Here is a 19,371-nt window from a genome sequence, read left to right on the forward strand (position 1 = left end):
TTCTCTTCTATAGCATTAATAATCCTTTCCATAGAGTCCTGTGTGTAATAAGTCTTTAAGTTCCTTATTGTTACCGAGTCCAAGCTTGTACTGCTCACATCACGACAGGCAAATAAGTTGAGAGACAAGGTGCTGGGCAGGGACTAGAGACTTTATTCAGGAAGCCAGCAAACCGAGAAGGTGGTGGAATAATGTCCTAAAGAACCATCTTAACTTGGAGTAGATTCAGGCTTCTTTTATGCTAAGGGAAAAGGGGAAGTGGGAGGGCTCACGATTAAAGGGTAAAGGCAGATTGCAGACTTTTTGGAGCCACCTGGCCTTCAAGGGAAGCATGACATTTCTTTGTGCTTCTGCTTGCTCATGTTGGCCGGATCACAGGGCTCCTGCAATACCTTCAAGTTGTTAGCAGTTATTTTTACTTTACCATTCTTATCTCTGCTTATTTGCAAGGTTTCTAGGCTGAAACCTTATCGACAACAAGTAATAGCCATAACTAACCCTGGACGGCAGGATGGGAACTTTCTTCGGGAAACTTACTGAGCTATTTGGGCACAAGCAGTGTTTCTCTAATGTTTAACTCTTGACATGCAGGACTAAAGTAATAGAATATATAGGCTAAAGAATGAGGGAGGCAGTTTCAACAGGGTGTTAGTTCTGTTCTTCCTCTGTTACATTATGACCCCTTGATCTAGAGCCTGCATTAGAGCTGTTGTGTTTGAGGGGCAGGTAGACCACTTGAACACCTTCGATGTTGAACTCATGGGGTTCTGCGTGGCCAGGTCATTGTCCAAATATCAAAAGAACTTTAAAATGCAGTCACTTACTGGCAAGGTACTTCCTGACTGACCAATCCAGAAGAAGGGGTTCCAGTGTCCAGGCCTTCTTGTGATACAACCAAGACTGGCAGCCGGTGTTTATCTTTTCGCTTCAAGGCTTGGGGGTTAGCAGCTTCGTAGATAAGGGCAGTCCTGATAAACCCAACTGCATTTGCACAGAACAGTAGCGTTAGCCTGTCCCTTCCTGCTTTAAAGCCTGGTGCTCGCTTCTCTTCCTTACTAATAAATGTCCTTTGTGGTATTTTTTTTTTTCCTAGAATAGATACTTTTGTCTGCATTAAAAGCTGTTCAGGCAGATAGCCTTTCTGTTCATTTATTTAATGGCTTTTGGGAACTTGTCGGCGGCCTCTAGGTCAGGAGAAGCTGCTTTCCTGTCATCCTGACATTTGTTAAGCCAAACCTCTTTCTAAAATTATCAAACCATCCTTTGCTGGCATTAAATTTCCAGCTTTAGATCCTTCACCTTCCTTTTGCTTTAAGTTGTCATATAATGATTTTGCTTTTTCTTGAATCATATTAGAGTGTATAGGCATGCCTTTCTTAGAGCAATCCTGCCCCCACAGAAAAGCTACATTGTCAATACAAGATAAAAAGGTATTTCTCAAAAACTGCAAAGTTTTCCCACCAGCTGGCATAGCTGCAGTAATGGCTTCACAAATTTCATTTTCTTTTCTTTTTTTTTTTTTACAGTGGTCCTTATTCTGGATTCATTTATCTTGAAATGTTGGGCAATTGCAGCTGCAGACCCCAATCTATGGTACATATCAAGCAATTCAACTTTTTCTTGTAACGTCAGGACTTTTCTCTGTTTCTTGGGAGCACTTTCTGCATCACTAGTGACACTTTGTATGGGTCCCCTGATGTTATTCAAGGTTTACAGTATTGCGCTGAACGCAGTGAAAAATACTCAAATTCTATGAGAGATCATTTTTTACTGCCATATGCATTTCACTGGAGAGACTACTTCTCACATGGAGATGATTAGCATCACATGGCATTTAAAGCAGATACTTACAACACTTGAGCTCACTGCAAAAGCAACAGGAAGTGGCTACAAAATTATTACAGTAAACACTGGGTCGGCCAAAAAGTTCCTTCAGGTTTTTGTAACAGCTGGGAAAACCCGAAGGAACTTTTTGGCCGAACCAATACTACAGAAAATTTTATTCAGTTATGATTTAATAGTACCTTTTTTAAAAAATAATTTATTTGTTATTTATTTTTATATTTATTTTTGGCTGTGTTGGGTCTTTGCTTCTGTGCGAGGGCCTTCTCTAGTTGCGGCAAGCGGGGGCCACTCTTCATCGCGGTGCGCGGGCCTCTCACCATCGCGGCCTCTCTTGTTGCGGAGCACAGGCTCCAGACGCGCAGGCTCAGTAGTTGTGGCTCACGGGCCTAGCCGCTCCGCGGCATGTGGGTTCTTCCCAGAGCAGGGCTCGAACCCATGTCCCCTGCATCGGCAGGCAGACTCTCAACCACTGCGCTACCAGGGAAGCCCCAAATACTACCTTTTTATGTTTGTTTATATTTCTCTTGACTGCCAAAGGCACCAGGTATGATCTGCAAGTGTTTATTTTGATGATAAATTTTAACTTTTTATAATGGATTTGTGACATTTCATGGTAGTAAATGATAACACAGACTAGTGTCTACATGTATTTTATGCATTCATGACATATCTTTTTCTTAATTTTTTTTTATATGTCTAGGCTACACAGTTCATCTGTGAGTTTTTCAAATTGTTGCAAGTCTCCAAAAATTTTTTCCAATATATTTATTGAAAAATATTCATGTGTAAGTGGACCTGCACAGTTCAAACCTGTGTTGTTTGAAGGTCAGCTGTACTTGACTATCCTGATACACACATGTACACACACATTTTCATGTAGATTAGCTTGTATAGTAAAAATCTAAAACCAAAGTCAGTCATTAGCTGGTTAAATTATGGTATATTTATACTATGGAATGTTGCACAGCAGTTAAAAAATAATAAATTACTTTTGACTAGATTTTGTATTGTATGGTGAGAAAAATCAAAATAAAGTGAAGTATGTATAATTAATCAATTTGTAAAACAAGCCATGATATAATATAAATATTGATGTATAATGACATGAGATAAGTGAAAAGTATGGTAACATCCACACTAGGTTGTTCCCATGGATTATTTGGGAGGGGCTGGTAGATCAGAGGGTTGTGAAGGAAGTGCAGGCAAAGAGTACTAGAGGAAAAATGTATGTGTTTGCATATTTAAATAAGTAGATTTACACATACATATGTATAAAGAATTAAAATTTTAATAATAAGGAATTTAAATAAATGAAAAAAGTGAAATCATCTATCAAAGTGGAACAGCTTTGACTGGTTCAGAAATACTATGGGAATTTTCACCTGAGAAAGTCATGAATTGGAAGTGTGCTTTGGGGGCAGTTTCCTACCACGTGTCTCAGTTAAGGCACTCACTGTTTTTTTTTTAAACTAGCATACAAGAACATGCTCTATGTTACAAAAAATACAATGCTGGTACACATAACAAAGGATGTGTGTGATCACATTCTCTATGCCTGGGTTGCTCTGACTCATTTTTAGAATTCAAGCTTCTAGCACTTTGAGTGTGTGCTTAACCTACAAAAGTTCTTGCCCAATGAAGGGGGTTTGTTGACATTCTGCTTTGAAAAAGAAAAGCACAAGTCTGAAGCATACTTTTTATTAAAATTTTTTTTTAAGTTTTATTTATTTTTGGAGGTTTTTTTTTTTTTTTTGAGTGTGTTTTTCATGCTTCAATCTAGACTCATTCATACAGAGCGTCATCTCTACCCTGTTTAATGATTTTGAAACATATTTTTTAATATATTAACGTCTTAGAGATGAAAGAGCAATAGCTATTTTTATCATTGTTGAATTTTTCAAAGGCAATCCTGTTGGTTCACTTATGATCCTGTTCTGGCACTAACTAAAAATGAAGCAATTCAGAGTGAGACACATATATTTTATTACATTCCAAATATTTTGAGACTATTTTTATTGAAATTTTAAACTCAAATCATAGCTCTCTGGGAAAAACCAGTAAGTTAACATCAAAACACAGAAACTACTTCTAAGGTGGGAAAACGTCTATTTTCAATTGACCTAATACCTTATTTTCATCAAAAGGCAAAGTTATAGATAATTAAAAGTAGGTTTTCCCTCTTTGGAGGAAAAGGAGTATTGGGCATCTCCTGGTCACTTTTTCTTTCCTTTCTGTTTTTTTTGTGTGTCTGGAGCCGGGACCTTCTTTTCTGGCTCTAGCCGGCTCGCGGCTTCCTCCGCAGCCTGAGACTCCAATCTTTGGCGCTCAGCTTCCAGTAACTTGTTTCTATACTCTTCCCGGATATTGAAGATCTTCTGCCGGGCTTCATCTAAGGAGTCCTAATCCAAACAAACAAATAAACAAAAAACCCAAGCAAATAAGATCGACTGATAGAGCCTTATTATGGTTCCATAAAAAACTGCACTCCCTTTCCTCAGGCCAACTGACTCATGTAGGAAATTATTGAAGAAAGATGAAAATTAGGTTATGGTCTCAAATGTTTCTTAGTGCATAAAACATGAGATATCAAAGGGCACATGAGATTTTACAGAATGGTAAATAAAAGAGTCAGTAGGAGAAAAATAAAGAGAAAGGTGAAGAAAGAAATGAGCAGGGATTTTGACAAAGCAACTATCTGCTTTAAATGAATTCAGACATAATCTATATAAAATATGCAGCCGGTGTGTCTCTCACAGTAACTGTGCTCAGTAAGTTACTAGTTCCCCATACATATTGTAACCCTGACAAAATATATCTGATTTGTACTTGAAGAACTTTAGGTGGTATCTAAATAATACCACCTTTTTTCTTCCTCTCACTTACTTCACCTTCACTTCTTAACGTGGCTGGTGCCACCGACTTCTGAGCCTTTGGGGCATTCTGTGTAGCAAACTGGCTTGACTCTTAAGAGTTTTTCTACTGCCAGCTTAGGATTTGGCTACTTCAAGTCTGTTAATGTGATCTTTCTTCAGCTACTTTCCGACTTCATAAATATTTTGCTATCGTCTCTGCTTCCATTCTTCCCATTTTGTGGATAAATTTCCAATAGTGTATTTTAGAGGGATTTTAGGGAGTGAGTAAAATAGATGTGTATAATTAATTTGCCAATTCTCTGAGAAGTTGTTGGGAACTAAATGTTTTCAAGACTTCTTTCTACCTGGTTACAATATGATTCTATGATACCTTTTGAATATTACAGAAGAATTTGTCAATTGTGATCCAAGTATATGCCCTTTTAGACTCACCCGCATCTCCCCGTACATCTCCAGAACTTGATCCTTTACTTTAAGCCTTTCTTCTTGCTCAATACCACGAATGCTAAGGAGTCTGGTCCTATACTGTCGAAACTGATGGACCTCCTCTGCCTTTTGCATTGCCTGCTGCTGATTCAGCTCATCCGTTTGCAGCAGAGGATCAGTATTTGTTTTTCTTGATATAAAAACGTCAACAGAGATACATAAGTCATTTGGGAACTCTAGCATGAACTTTAGCACTCAAATAATTTAAAATCATGTCAGTAGGGTGGTGGTCTGAATCAAATCAAATATCAGGAACAGAAAGAATAAATCATTATTTTTACATGGGCTAGGCTCCATTTATTAAGTCACTAATATTTTAGGAAATTATTTTAGGAAAATACCAGCAAAATTAGATGTACTATTTGAAGAGGTGTTTGTGGAATTGGTGTGCGAAGCTATAAGAATATTTTGTAGGTGTTTTCTTTTTAATTTATGAAGCTAAGTAGGTTTGAAAATGTTTTCAAATTGATAAATGTACTTGAGTAACTATCTCTATTAATCCTATTGTTTAGTTTTTAAGAAAATTCAATCTAATTAAATAATAGCAGCAGGTATGATGGGATTTTTTTGCAGCTCAGCTCACCTTAACCAGGCTACAAATTAAATCTTTACAGAAAACATTTAAATGCTTTTATAACTGACTTTTAATAAAACATTTGGTAAATTTAAGATATAAATTCTGTACTTCTAAAAATTCAAATACACTTAAAATATATTAAGCATTTAATTTCAAATTTTCTGTTGTTTAGCAACTGCCTATTGACAATCTATCCAAAATTCTATGAACACAGATGTCTGCATTAACCATGTTTATTAAAACTTACCGTACATATTGACTTAAGTCTACACATTCTAGTTTTTTTCGAATAAGTTGGGGAGACATTTCCAAAATTGTTGGGGATCGTGAATGAGGCCCTGTTGTAAAAAAAAAAAAAAAAAAAGTCATAGGCTTTCAAGAAAGAATCAACAATGACTAGCTAAACGATTGTATATCTTGTTTAAATTGACAATATTTTGGACTTGCCTTGTTTAATATGATTTTAATGTGGTTTAATGACTTTATTGAAACATAATTATATTTTACATTTATCCTCTAGCTGGTGTAACTATACTTATAGTTAAATGAAGGAGATGACAAAATGAATATAGAAAAAGATAAATATGCTCTATAAGAAGAGTAACAAAATTACTCTAATTACAGTTAAATGAAAGCAGAGACCTAAAAAGGTCATATTTTGTTACAAAATTTCATTATAAACAAGTTAAATAAACTAATATTTAAAGAGCTTGGTCTATCTGTGAAAGCTATGCGAAGCACTATGGAGGTGGGATATAAAAATGTTTTAAGACACAGTAGCCTATCTTCAAGAAACTTTTAGTCCAGTAGAGTAGGCAATATATAACAGGTGAACGTTGAGAATCAAATATCGGGAGATTTTTACCCCACGGACTCAAGAACCCAAGAGAATAGTTTTAAGAAAGAAATTTTAGAGACTAAGATATTAACCATTCAGCCTTTCCAGCCCATTTAATCTCTCTTTTAAAAAAATTATTGAAGTGTAATTTACATACCATAAAATTTACCAATTTTAAAAGTATAATTCAATATGTTTTAGTAAATTACAGAGTTGTGCAACCAGCACCAAAATCCTGTTTCAAAACATTTCCGTTATCCAAATAAATTCTTTTGTGCCCTCTTAAAGTCACTCTGCATTCCCACCACAAGCCCCAGGCTTTCTGTCTCTGTAGATTTGCCTTTCCTGGATATTTCATGCAAGTAGGAATCAAAAAATTAACTTTTTAAGAAACTGTCAAATCATAGTGTTTTGATTATTGTTAGCTTCACAATAAATTCTGAAATCATGAAGGTAAAATCCTTCCTCTTGGTTCTTTATCAAAATTATTTTGGTCATTCTGGGTATTTGCATTTTCATATAAGTTTTGGGATCAGCTTGTCAAATTCTGTAAAATGTCTACTAGGATTTTGATAGAAATTTATAGATCACTATAAATTTGATCTGTCTAAATTCAGTATCTAAACTCAGATACACTGAATTTATAGATCAATTTAGGGAGAATTAATATCTTTCTTACTATATTGAGTCTTCTAGCCGCAAAGCATGGACTGCCTCTCTTTTTACATCTTTCAAAATTTCCTTCAGAAATGTTTTGTAATTTTCAGTATACAGGTCTTGCACTTTTGTTAAATTTATTTCCATATATTCATTATTGATGCTATTGTGAATGAAACTGTCTTCTTAATTTCATTTTTTGATTGCTCATTGAAATGTAGAAATAAAAATATATTAATCTTCTATCATGTGACCTCACCAAACTCACTTGTTAGTTCTAGATGATATTCTTGGTTCTTTTCCCATGATTTCTTAGGATTTTCAATACACAGGATCGATTTGTCTGACAACACAGTTTTATTTCTTCCTTTCTGATATGGATGTATGGTTAAAGTGGACATCCTACGTTCTTGAAGGTTGAAATCACTATATCTGCTTTGTTACACAGATGTCTTTTTTGAATTTTTGGCTTACTTTTTGCTTTTCCTGACCAGTGTCACAGTTTCAAGCAGCTGTGATGTTGGCTATTCCAGTTGTTTGCCACCAAGTTCACTATTCCTTGCAACAATATCCATGGGCATAGAACTTTTCCATGGAGCCTCAAATCAGGTAAATCCTTTTTAGCATTGGCAGCAAGACTGCTGGTTCTCCTGGCTACCACGCTACAGACCTTGGGGCTGATGAGGGAACCTCACGTTAATATGCAATAGTTGGTAGGCTAACTGTGGTAGACAGACTAATGGACCTCCGAGGACATCCATGTTCTAACCTCTGAAGCCTATGAATATGCTACCATACAAGGACTTTGCAGATGCAATTAAGGATCTCGAGTTGGGAAGATAATGCTGTATTAGTCAGCTGGGCTAAACCCTTGTAAGGGAAAAAGAGAGGAAGGTAGAAAAGATAGAATCCAAGAAGGAGATGAAGTGATGGTCATAGAGGAAAGAGAGAGAGGGGGAAGGAAAGAGAGACAGAGGGATAGACAGAGGGATTTGAAGATGCTATGCTGCTGGCCTTGAATATAAGGAAGGAGCCGTAAGCCAAAGAGTCAATGGCCCTAGAAGCTGAAAATGGAAACCGATCCTCTCCAAGGGCCTCCAGGAGGAATGCTGCCCTGCCAACAGCTTAACTTTAGAATTTCTGCCTTCTAGAACTGCAAGTGTTAAGTCACTAAGTTTGTGGTTATTTGTTACAGAAGTAACAAGAAATTTATCCAACTAAGTTAATTTATATTTTTTTGTTTTTATTTTTAATAAATATTTTTCATTTAGTTGTACACCCTCAGAATTTTGAAATGTTTCTTAATCTTTTCCAGTTTATCATTGCTTTTGGGGAGAGGATATGTCAAGTCTTCTCTCTGCCATGCAAAAAATCCCGCCCTCCCACTGGCTGTTTAATCTTGCTTTTCACGTGTGGTTGTAATAGTCTCCAGGAATATTGTAAAGTGTTTAATTTATAACAACTTGTTAGAAGGGATTATTCATAGAAATATAATCTAATGTAAAACTTTAAAAACATAAAAAGCAGTAACATCAAATTAATTTTCCATTTTTCAAAAATATCATGCTTTTATAGGCATGATACCCGTGAGAAATAAAGAATATAGTAGTACAAACCCCAACTCTGCTTCATTATTAAAACATAAATTCAGTCATGTTTTTCACTTTATAACATTAAATAAAACATTCCTGAAATATTGCATCTTATATACAATATGACTCTTCTAGAAACCAGTGGTTAATTTTTCTTTTTTCATCATGGTTGCTCTGTGATCTTAGATTTCTAAAGTTCATTTGTTTTTCTTATGAGCCTATCTACTTTTGTTGCATATGTTTTTGGCATTTCAAACTTGAATTGTTTCTGTAAGACACCAACTCCGCTGACTCTGACTGGAAAGAAAATGTTTTTGATTAATTGGATGTTTGCGTTCTCTTGCATCCTGCCAAGTAATATGTATTTAAACAGGGAGGGTGTAAAAGGGGAAGAGAAGGTTAATCTTCATTTTCACTTATAAAACTGTTGTATCAGAATAGCGTGTAAGTGTAGTATGATCTTGGACCTCTAGAACAGTGCAACTCCAAGTGTGTGCCCATGTGTGCACGTGTGTGTGTGCATGCATTGTCCGTCTGCAAACTGGTACTCTGTGGGATAAGTTCTGAAAGTGAGAGTATGCATTTAGAGATATTTTTATAGCAATTGGTCATCACTGGGTCATTTTATTATATTTTACAAAAGTTTCAGTTTGCAACAGAATCGGCAGAAAACTTCATCATAGATTGTAAGAAAATAGCTGTTTAAAAGAAATGGTGAAGAATAGTTTGACTGATTGTGAAGCCTGGGGAAAAGATTGGGACTAAAGACAAAGATCACCTCCAACCTTTGGAAGAGGCACTTTCCAGAGGCCTCCAGAAATAAAAGGGAAGTTGAAAGCAAAGTTTGAACTCTTGACCTTGATGATGGCTTGGTGTTGAGAAAGAATGCATAAGAGTGAAATCCATAATGATATTATTTACATGTCCTCTGGCATTATGAAGGAAGTTGTTCTAAGTTACCTACTATATGTGAAAATAGAAAGTAGCAAGAATAAGGTAGCATTTTGGAAGTCACAAATAAATGAGTACATAAATATACATACATGTATATGTGTATATGTATATAAATGTAGAGGCCAGAGCATGTAAATCTCTCACAAGGTCTGTAATCTCCTATGGGTGATGCTTCCTCAGGAGTGAGGGCCAATTTGTGGTGCACCAACAGCAGAGGTGGGAGCAACACACAAAGTTCCAGAGAACAGCTAGATAACCGGACCCATGATTTTCAAGCAGGATTCCTTCTACAGCAACAGTACCTGGGGTACATGGCAGTGCGTCAGTGCTATAGGATGTACTAGACCCAAAGAACAGCACACCTCTTCTTGGTGGGAGGGGGAGTAAATTTCGTGTTGATGGTGTGTAATTCAACTTATCATCTTATATTAAAATAAAATTGTAATAAAACATACTTAAGAATGCTTTGAAGCATTTTTTGCTTGAGGACAGGCTGCTTTGGCCTCTAGGTCTTCCATCCCTGCTCACTCTTATCTTTCCTCTCTGTTTCCTGACCCCTCCTTATTACCCCAAAATGCACCCCAATAAGGGGTTAATATCTAAAATATATAAACTGTTCATACGACTCAATATTAAAAAAAAAAACAACCAAACAACATGATTAAAATGGACAGAAGACCTGAATAGACATTTTTCCAAAGAAGACATACAGATGGCCAACAGGCGCATGAAAAGATGCTCAACATGCTAATCACCAGAGAAATGCAAATCAAAACCACAGTGAGGTATCACCTCACACCTGTTGAATGACTGTCATCAAAAAGACTACAAATAACAAATGTTGGCAAGGATATGGAGAAAAGGGAACCCTTGTACACTGCTGGTGGGAATGTGAATTGGTGAAGCCACTGTGGAAAACAGTCTGGAGGTTCCTTAAAAAACTAAAAATAGAGCTACCATATGATCCAGCAATTCCACTCTTGCGTATATATCTGAAGAAAATGAAAACACTATTTCCAAAAGATTCATGCACCCCAATATGCACATGTTCACAGCAGCATTATTTACAATAGCCAAAATATGGAAGCAAGTGAAGTGTCCATCAACAGATGAATGGATAAAGAAGATGTGGTATATATATATAAAATGGAAAACTTTGTGTTAGAATAGAGATTTTAGAACATTTTAGAAACCAAATATTTAAAATTTGTTATAAAAGATGTAGTATACTATAGATAAAACAAAAAATCTATTTTTAGTGACAATTGTATATGCGATCTGTGCAATTTTATTTTTAGTATTCGTAGACACAGAAAACTATGTGAAAATATAACTGCTACTTAAAAATTTAAAAAAAAATTTCCCACTTTTATCTTTAGGTTAAGTATTTAGTAATCAGGTCCTTGAGCAGATTACCAACTCTGATAATCAAAATGAAGACCTATACACATATTTTTCTGTGTTTAACCCTAGCCATCACGTGCTTAACTTAGTATCTTTTCCAGAATTTATATTTTAAAATATGTGTTTATCCTACCAATAAAGGCAATACTTACTGATATTTTCCTTCCGCATGCTCTGCTCACGCTCTTCCTTCCCTGCGGGGGATGATCTTCCACTTTCACTGCTTGTTGATTTTGCCAGATCCTTGAAGCCCTTGTTCGTCTGCCACTTCTTCCACAGCATACTCCCTGATAGTATAGTCTCTCTGTTATCTAAACTCATGGAACTCCTTATATCTGACTCTTTTATGGCACTTGAAGATGTTTCTACTAAATATGATATATGCATTACTGAAAAAACTTGCATTCTATGAAATCACATACAAAAATAGCGAGACATAGAATACATGAAGTTCAAAAACAGGAAAAATTAATTCATGGTCATAGAGATCAAATAGTTACTTTCAGGAAGGAAAAGGCTGGGAAAGAGAATGAAGAGGACTATTGGGATGTATTAAGGGTTTTTTATCTTGATCTGAATGGTGGCTCCTGAATATACTCACATATGAAAATACATCAAGCTGTACAATTAAGATTTGTGCCTTTTTTGCCTGTATGTTACATGATAAGTTCAGCCTTCTCTGAGCTCTGTTCTCCACTAGGCCTTGTCCTTGACTTGTGATGAATCCCAGTTTTAGCCAAGAATCCTGCCAAACTAGTTTATCAAGAATCCCCCTACTCTTGATATCCAATTAAACTCCTCTTCCTCCACACTTGATATTTAATCAAATTTCTCTTCCCTGACCTTTGATACCTAACCAAATTCCTGTAAGTAATTTTTCATCTACTCCCTGCTAGTTAGTTATAAATCCTCACTTGTTTCTGTTGTTTTCAGAGTTGAGTTCAGTCTCTCCCCTATTGCAATAGTCATAAATAAAATCTTCTTTGCCATTTTTAACGTGTCCAGTGCAATAAATTTTCTTTTACATACAAATTAGCACAACATTTAAAAAATTAATAAAATCTAGAGCCTAAAGAACAAGAACTGTATTCTATTCACCTTTATATTCCTAACATTACATTAAACTCTACCAATTAGAGGAGTGAGTACTTTAGGAGTTAGAAATATTTCAAATCCCAACTTGGTCACTTTTTAGATGTATGGCGTAGGAAGAATAAGGTGACCATCTGAGCTTTGGTCTCTAAATCTACAAAATGGAAATAGTAAGGTCTACCTCATAGTTGCTGTAGGTTAAAGTGAGATAATAAACATAAAGCACTTTGAGCAGTGCCCATCCCAGAATAACAGGATTGGGGTGATATTTATTTTTTATCCTCTTCACATGAAAAGTTAAGGGACATTACTTTTATAACAATTATTGAGTTATACTCCTGAAGATGTAAAAGTGGAAAAGCACGATTTGGGATGTGAATGTCTTCAGCCTCCCTGGACAACTCAGCATTGTGATAGATGGAGGTATAGCCAAGTGTTTGTGGGAAGAGCCCTGGAGTGATGGAGAGCTATGTCTGCATGCTGCCTCTGTCCTTGGGTAGCTTGTGAATTTAGCAAATTAGTCTGGGCCTGGGTCCTTACTGGCAAGTTGGAAATAATATTTGTATCAGTGGGTTGATGTGAGTATTGGATGAAATAATTAGTATTTTATAGTTCCAGGCCCATGGCAAATTGTTCACTGAAAGTAGTTAGCTTTCTTACTTTGATTCTTATTGCTATTGTTTATTGCTATTGTGATTAGAAAGGTGCCAGATTTATAGTTGTGAGCCTGCCTTCAAGTTCACATACTGCTACCTTCTAACGAGGCGGCACCCTTATTTCTGGTTTCATCTTTTCTTAAATGGGGAAGATCATATCTACTTGGGGACAAAGTGAACACCTGCTTGGTAAAAAGAAAATGCTTCAGAACCTATTTTCTTACAGAACTGTCTATAACTTTACAATCCTATAATGAAATAGATTCTGAAATTTTTCTTTTTACCAAGCATGACTTGCTGACTAGCTTTGAAGAGGTGCAAGTAACAGCTCCGTGCTTGGGGCAGCTGGGGCAGGGTTCACTGACCTTCTTCCCCTTCTTTGGTTTGGCTTTCAGACATAGGCACGCACTCAGCATCAGGTGTTTTCTTAATGAACCGGCTGAGATAATGGAGACGCGCCTGGGCAGCCTAAAGGACAGACATTATCAACACACATTACAGGCAACACCATCTCAACAGTACTCAAAAGACACGGGAAAATGTGAATGAATACGGCAGCCTGAACCAGACCAGCTCTTATGAATTACCAAAGAAAAACTCCAATTCTGAACCATCCATGATCTTGACAGTGATTTGTGAGAACTAATGAAGAAGAAGTCCTAAAACTCATATGCTGTGCATGCTAGCTTAGATCCAGGTGCTCCTGAACCTTTTTCATCTGCCTCAATAACCCTGAGTTGGGGACATGAAGCACATATAAATAATAATGTTTCACTATGGCAATGATTCTTATATAAAATATAGAGAGGAGGAATCATGAGGTATGTGTATTCCACAAGGGCAGCACATGATTTTTCTCTATCTAAGGTTGTTCAAAGTACATGAAAGCACATATTAAACATTTTTATGCTTTCTTAGTTGGGAGTGTTAAGGACAGAGAGTGTTAATCCCAGATGATGTGAAAGAACAAGGCGACCTACAGTTTGGGCCCTAAGTGGCACCATTATGTGCTTTGCTTTTGGAAGTCATCTGGGTATCCGGATAATAACATTTCACAATGTGTTCAAATGTGGTCTTAATATTTAGTTAGTTGATGCCGGACAAAATTCCAGGTATTTCCTAAAGGAAAGACTATGTTGTTTCACCAATATGGCTCTTCCTTCAGACCACGCCCAGGAATGAAAGGTAAAAGGACAACTTTTCAAACTCAGGTAACCTTGATCGATCTTCCTGGCTCAGTCATCTCCCAGGCCTGCTTCATGGCTCGGATTTCATCTGCTCGTTCTGTATCTTTTTTCACTTCAAAAAAGTCTGCTTCATTGTATTCAGTGACCAACCTCAAAATCCAGTAGGGTTTATTTGGGTCTTCTTGTTGAGGGTGAGCAGTGGATATCTGGCAAAGTAAAGTAAAAACCTTTGGGTCAGATGCTTTCCTCCTTTCAAAAGGATCTAGATTTTATCCTATGACCCATAATTTCACTTAAGTATTTAAGCCAAGAGAAATGAAAACATATATTCACAACAAGACTTGGAAAAGAACATTTATTATAGCCTCATTCATATTAGCCTAAAAAGGGGAAACAATATAAATATCTGTCAACTGATGAATGGATAAACAAATTGTAGTATGTTCATACATGGACTACTACTTAACATTAAAAAGTAATAAACTATTAATGCATACCACAGTGTGGTTGAATTCCACAGACAGACATTATACAGAAATAAAGAAGCACAAAAGAGTACTTTTGTGTTGAGCGCAAAAGAGTACTTCTTGTATGATTCATTTGTATGAAATTCCAGAACAGGCAAAATTTGCTTGGGGGAGAGGTATGGGGATGACAGAATCCACTGCAAAGAGGTTTAAGGGAATTTCTAAGCTTATGGAAACGGTCTATAATCTAAACCTTGACAGAGATGTGGGTTACATGGTGAATTCACTTGTCAAAACTCACTGAATTGTACATTTAAGATTGTTGCATATCACTCTATGCAAATTTCACCTAAAAACTGTAAATAAAAATAATTCTAAATTGCACTTAGGCTCACTCATACCATCTCTTTACAAGAATGAGGGCAGGAATAGTTGATCATTTCCAAGCCTGGATATACTTGATATATATTCATTAGGAAAGTTAACATTTTGCTGTCTTGTAGGATCACTTTCACGGACTTTAGGCTGGGAGCAGATTGACATAGGACTTGAAAATGTCTAGATAAGTGAGGCTCATTGGTAGCAATCTGGTAAGGAGACGAGCTTGAGTCTGATGAGGTTACTAGCACTTTACATAAGACTGAGACAATGTCAATAATCCATATTACATAACGCAGATGGGGAAGTGGAGATTGGGGGGCCACTGAATAAAGTTTTCATGTGTAGTTTGGTTTTAAGGTTATCAAAAAGACCTCCTAGCTTTCTACAATATTCCCTTAATATTCTGATGAAAATTTAAATCTCACAATTGGATATTCTTTTATTTCTTCCTTCTAAAACACAGTACATAAGCTTTTACCATCTTTTATATTGCTTGATAAATGAGTTTTTCAGAAACTTCTCTGGGATCAAGTTTTGATTAGGGAAGGGAACACTATGAAGGACTAAGGGAAGGCCACATGTCTATAAGAATTTATGGGTTGAATTTAGCTTATTTGCTTTAAACTTGAATAGTTTTGTTGTTGTTAATGATAGGACTATTTTCTCAGAAAATTCAAATAATTGATTTTATAAACTGGGCTACATCTAGAAAAGTTAACACACAGCATTATCTTGAAGTTTCAAGTGGAAAAAAGTGGTTGACTGGAACTTCACCTATGTTTTTGAGCAAAACAATGTTGAAAGAAACACATTTTGAATAGAAAATTTTATCTGGCTCTTTCATATTTCAAACGTAATTGTAATTTGATAGAGAGCGTTCCATTTGTCTGCATTTATTTAGATGATATTACACTAAAAGGCAGTATTTGGATTGTAGAATGTAGCTAGTGAGAACATAAGTAATATAAATTTAAGAAGAAATTAGCTTTTCCATATGAAATAAAATAAAGGATCAAATAAATTCAACATGATTCTGGTGAATAAAGCAAAAATACAAAGTATTATTATAGTTTTTGGTTTCCTGTTTGGCCTATATGTTAAATTTTCAAACATCAAACAATATAATACCAATAGCTACTAAAACCAACTAGCACAATATTAAGGTTCCTAAAGCTTAGTTCATTTTTAATGTCATAAAAACCCAATTCCCATGCGAATTCTGTAACCAAACATACCTTTTGTGCTTCACAAGATATTCTAAACATTGTCTCTTTCAGGATTCTCTAGAATTCATGAGTATTTGAAAGTTAACTCAAATTGAATCCCACAATTCCTTACTGAATTTGGTGGACCTTCTGAACAGGCTTTCATTTTGGAGAATATGCATACATTCTTCAAAATTTTGAAAAGAACAGAGGTTTTCACACATGTCAGTTTTTAGTTTTATCCAATCATTAGTTTTCTGAAGAACTTTTTTCTTGACAATATTTTTGTAAGTTTTTAATTTTTTTCTTCATTTCTTTCTATGTACGTCAACTCTTTTACCTGCAGCTTATCCAGCTTTTCATTTCAACTTTCATCTAGAGGTAAAGTTTTTACGCATGACAAGATTGAATCTAAAAATAGGTGTCAGGAAGTAATATAATAGATCATAAAGTATTATATGGGTTTCTTCTCTATCTATTGCACTGTTGATAACTTTAGACAGTTCAAGCTTGTGTATGTCGCCGTGTTTCTCACATCACTCTCATGATGTCCAATGTCCTAGGCACTCTAATGGTATGTCTGGCCAAAGACATTTACACTCATGCATTGCTAATGCTGAGGGGTTATTCGGAAGCAAATCTCCATTGTGATGAAGATTGTTTTCCAAATGCACACTTCGCACAGTAGCCTGGAGCAGCAGATATGGCTCTAGTGGCCTTCCACATCTTATACTGACAGCCTCCCAACTGGTAAGAGTTGATTCCAGGAAAATGATCATAGTTTCAGAAAACAAAAGTTGTTGGCACTTTCCCTCTGTTTACCATGGTAATTACTGCAGCTACCTTAGGACTTCAGGGATTTCTTGCTGTTTCTATCATTGGTGTGTATCCCATTCTATCCTTAAGAATATTTCCCCAAGTTTGACTGTCGTAAAATGCAGGGCTCCAACTCATTTTGACTGTTCCAACAATGACATTTTGTGAAAACACATCTCATCCTAATTTTCGATAAAGTTCCTCACATTCATCCAAGGGCATATGAAACAGCCCCAACATGAAAGCTAATATGGCACCTGTACTTTCACCACAAATGCAGTCAGAGAGCTGATGAACTGGCTTCTGAGTGAGTTCACCTGATTTCCGCAATGTCTAAAGAGCAACCACACCCCTTGTTCTTCCATCGTCAATTGTGCGAATTAGGATTCCTCTTCCTTTCACTGGATTCATGCAGCCAAATTAAGGCCAGAATTTCTCTAACTGCAGCCTGAAGAATGCCATCCTTAATTTGTCTCAGTCATAATAAATATGGAATAATTCTTTCCTTGGCAGCCACTCCTTTTCCCTCAGGAAATTCTTGAAGATGAAAAGTCAGTTGTTCAACCCTATTAATGCAGAGCTTTGGCTCAGTTGTTCTTAATGCTTGAATAAATGCCCAGGTTCTGTCATCAATACTCATCCTAGCAATCTTGTCTTGTTGAAGAGATAAACGCTTTTTCTTCTCTCCATTTTTGTCTTTGCTAATGGTCTGCTCAGTTTTTAACTGCCTCTTCCTTTTCTTTGGACTGAATCATACTTTAATTTGGGAATGTATCCACCAATTTAACCACCTACACTAAAGTTTGTACACCTTCAGAGGGATGAGAAAGAGAGTTAGCTGTACTTTGTTTAGCAGAAACTAGGAGAACCTCATTTGTCCTCTTCTTCCTTCCTCTGACCTGTATCTGGTACAGCTTGTACTCTTTTGTCTGGACTATTGCAGTGCTTTCTGATGGTTTTCCCATCTCTAATCTTTTTCCCTTTAATTTCATACCCTTAAAAGTCACCAAGGTATCTGAAATGTAAATCTGATCATGTCAGTACACTTCTTAAAGTCAGTACCCTTCTTAAAGTCCCATGTCCCAGCCCTGTGTAGCCTAAGCTGTGATCACAAATGACAGGAAGATTTTGTCCTCACAGGTAATTTGTTTTGAGTTCAGTGTTTTTAAATAACTTGAATTTGAGTATCTTTAGGACTCTGCTTGCACTCCTCAAACTTGCCACCCACATACTCTTCCTTACCCTTAATCATTGGGATTACCTACCTGGTCCTGAAAAACTTTGGAATCAGGACCCCTGGCTTGTAGATAGAGTCCCAGGTTTCTAACCAGGCTTTCTAAAAGGCTCCCCTCCACCTGACCCTTACTTACCCTTCCAGCCTCATACCCCATACCTTAGTGGTTCAAAAACCAAATTGTGTTGGATTTTTGCCTCTGAATGTCTTTGCTCACTGATTCAGTTCAGGACTCCTCTAGGCAGAGGCTGAAATAGGTACCTATCCTTTCTACCACTGTGCATACCATATCTAACATTACAACTCTCTCTTTACCTTCAGTCTCCTCCATTAGACTGTGAGTTCCTTGAAGGTAGGGACTGTATAATATTAATATTAGAAACCCAAGTCCCCAAAACAGTGTCTTACATATTAAAAGCTCAATTAACACTTTTTGACACTAAACTAAGGAAGACTGCTTACAGAAGGTGCCCAAGGAATGTCTTTAAGGTATCTAGATGATTGCTGCAAACAGGGAGATGGAATTTTTCAGGTTTTCCTCAAAAGATATGGGAAAATAGGGACCCAATGAACCTAAATTTATTAAATGACTCCAATAAAAAAAGCATCACACCCACCTGAGGCTCAAAGCGAGGCGCTTGTTTTTCTTTGGCTATCTTTTCTTTCTCAGAAGACTTTTCTTTGCCTTTCCTTGTTGTTTTGGAAGTTCCTAAAGATTTTTGTCCCTCACTAATAGTGTGGGAATCTGGACTTCCTAAGGTAATTAATTCCTCATGTTTCTCTCCATGTGCTAGAAAAACAAAAAAAGGAAACCACTGAGTCATGATATAATAATAAAATCATGTCATGTAGGAAAAAGGGAAGAAGTTGGAAAAATGGTTAGTCTAAGGCATTTGGATATTTTTTCTTTTTTTAAACAAGCAGGTAAGCAAACAAGCAGACAGACCTTTTATAAAGATCTGTGTGACTCCCTTTTATATAATTGAGAAATAATTCATATACTATAAATTTCCCATTGAAATGTATAAATCATGGTTTTGGTTTATTCATAAGGTTATATAATGATCATTACTATATAATTTGTTTCTGATCTGGATGCTCTCAGTT

The 19,371-nt window shown here is 36.3% G+C and overlaps 1 protein-coding gene, 1 long non-coding RNA gene and 1 pseudogene across 6 annotated transcripts in view; 1 reads left to right on the forward strand and 2 right to left on the reverse strand.

The window, feature by feature from the left end:
- LOC309634947 overlaps positions 1-19,371 on the forward strand; it is a 429,791-nt gene that overhangs the window by 366,154 nt on the left and 44,266 nt on the right. The gene's annotated exons all lie outside the window — the stretch shown is intronic.
- Positions 2,041-19,371, reverse strand: part of ADGB (androglobin) — a 166,886-nt gene continuing 149,555 nt past the window's right edge. Inside the window, exons 30-36 of one of the 2 annotated variants that reach the window (XM_082405431.1) lie at positions 18,882-19,054; positions 14,191-14,367; positions 13,340-13,442; positions 11,379-11,513; positions 6,029-6,119; positions 5,151-5,334; positions 2,041-4,244 (exon numbers count right to left, since the gene is read on the reverse strand). In XM_082405431.1, the coding sequence (XP_082261557.1) occupies positions 4,059-4,244; positions 5,151-5,334; positions 6,029-6,119; positions 11,379-11,513; positions 13,340-13,442; positions 14,191-14,367; positions 18,882-19,054 (1,049 nt within the window). In that variant the 3' untranslated portion in view covers positions 2,041-4,058. Of the gene's footprint in view, positions 4,245-5,150; positions 5,335-6,028; positions 6,120-11,378; positions 11,592-13,339; positions 13,443-14,190; positions 14,368-18,881; positions 19,055-19,371 lie in introns of both variants that reach the window. The other variant, XM_082405432.1, reaches the window with a different exon arrangement.
- On the reverse strand, positions 16,510-18,875 carry LOC309635168 (calcium-independent phospholipase A2-gamma pseudogene; annotated as a pseudogene). The gene has a single exon. The product of its transcript is annotated as a calcium-independent phospholipase A2-gamma pseudogene (transcript).

Source organism: Balaenoptera borealis (genome assembly GCF_965194805.1).
Source record: "Balaenoptera borealis genome assembly, chromosome: 9".
Classification (NCBI taxonomy): Eukaryota; Metazoa; Chordata; class Mammalia; order Artiodactyla; family Balaenopteridae; genus Balaenoptera; species Balaenoptera borealis.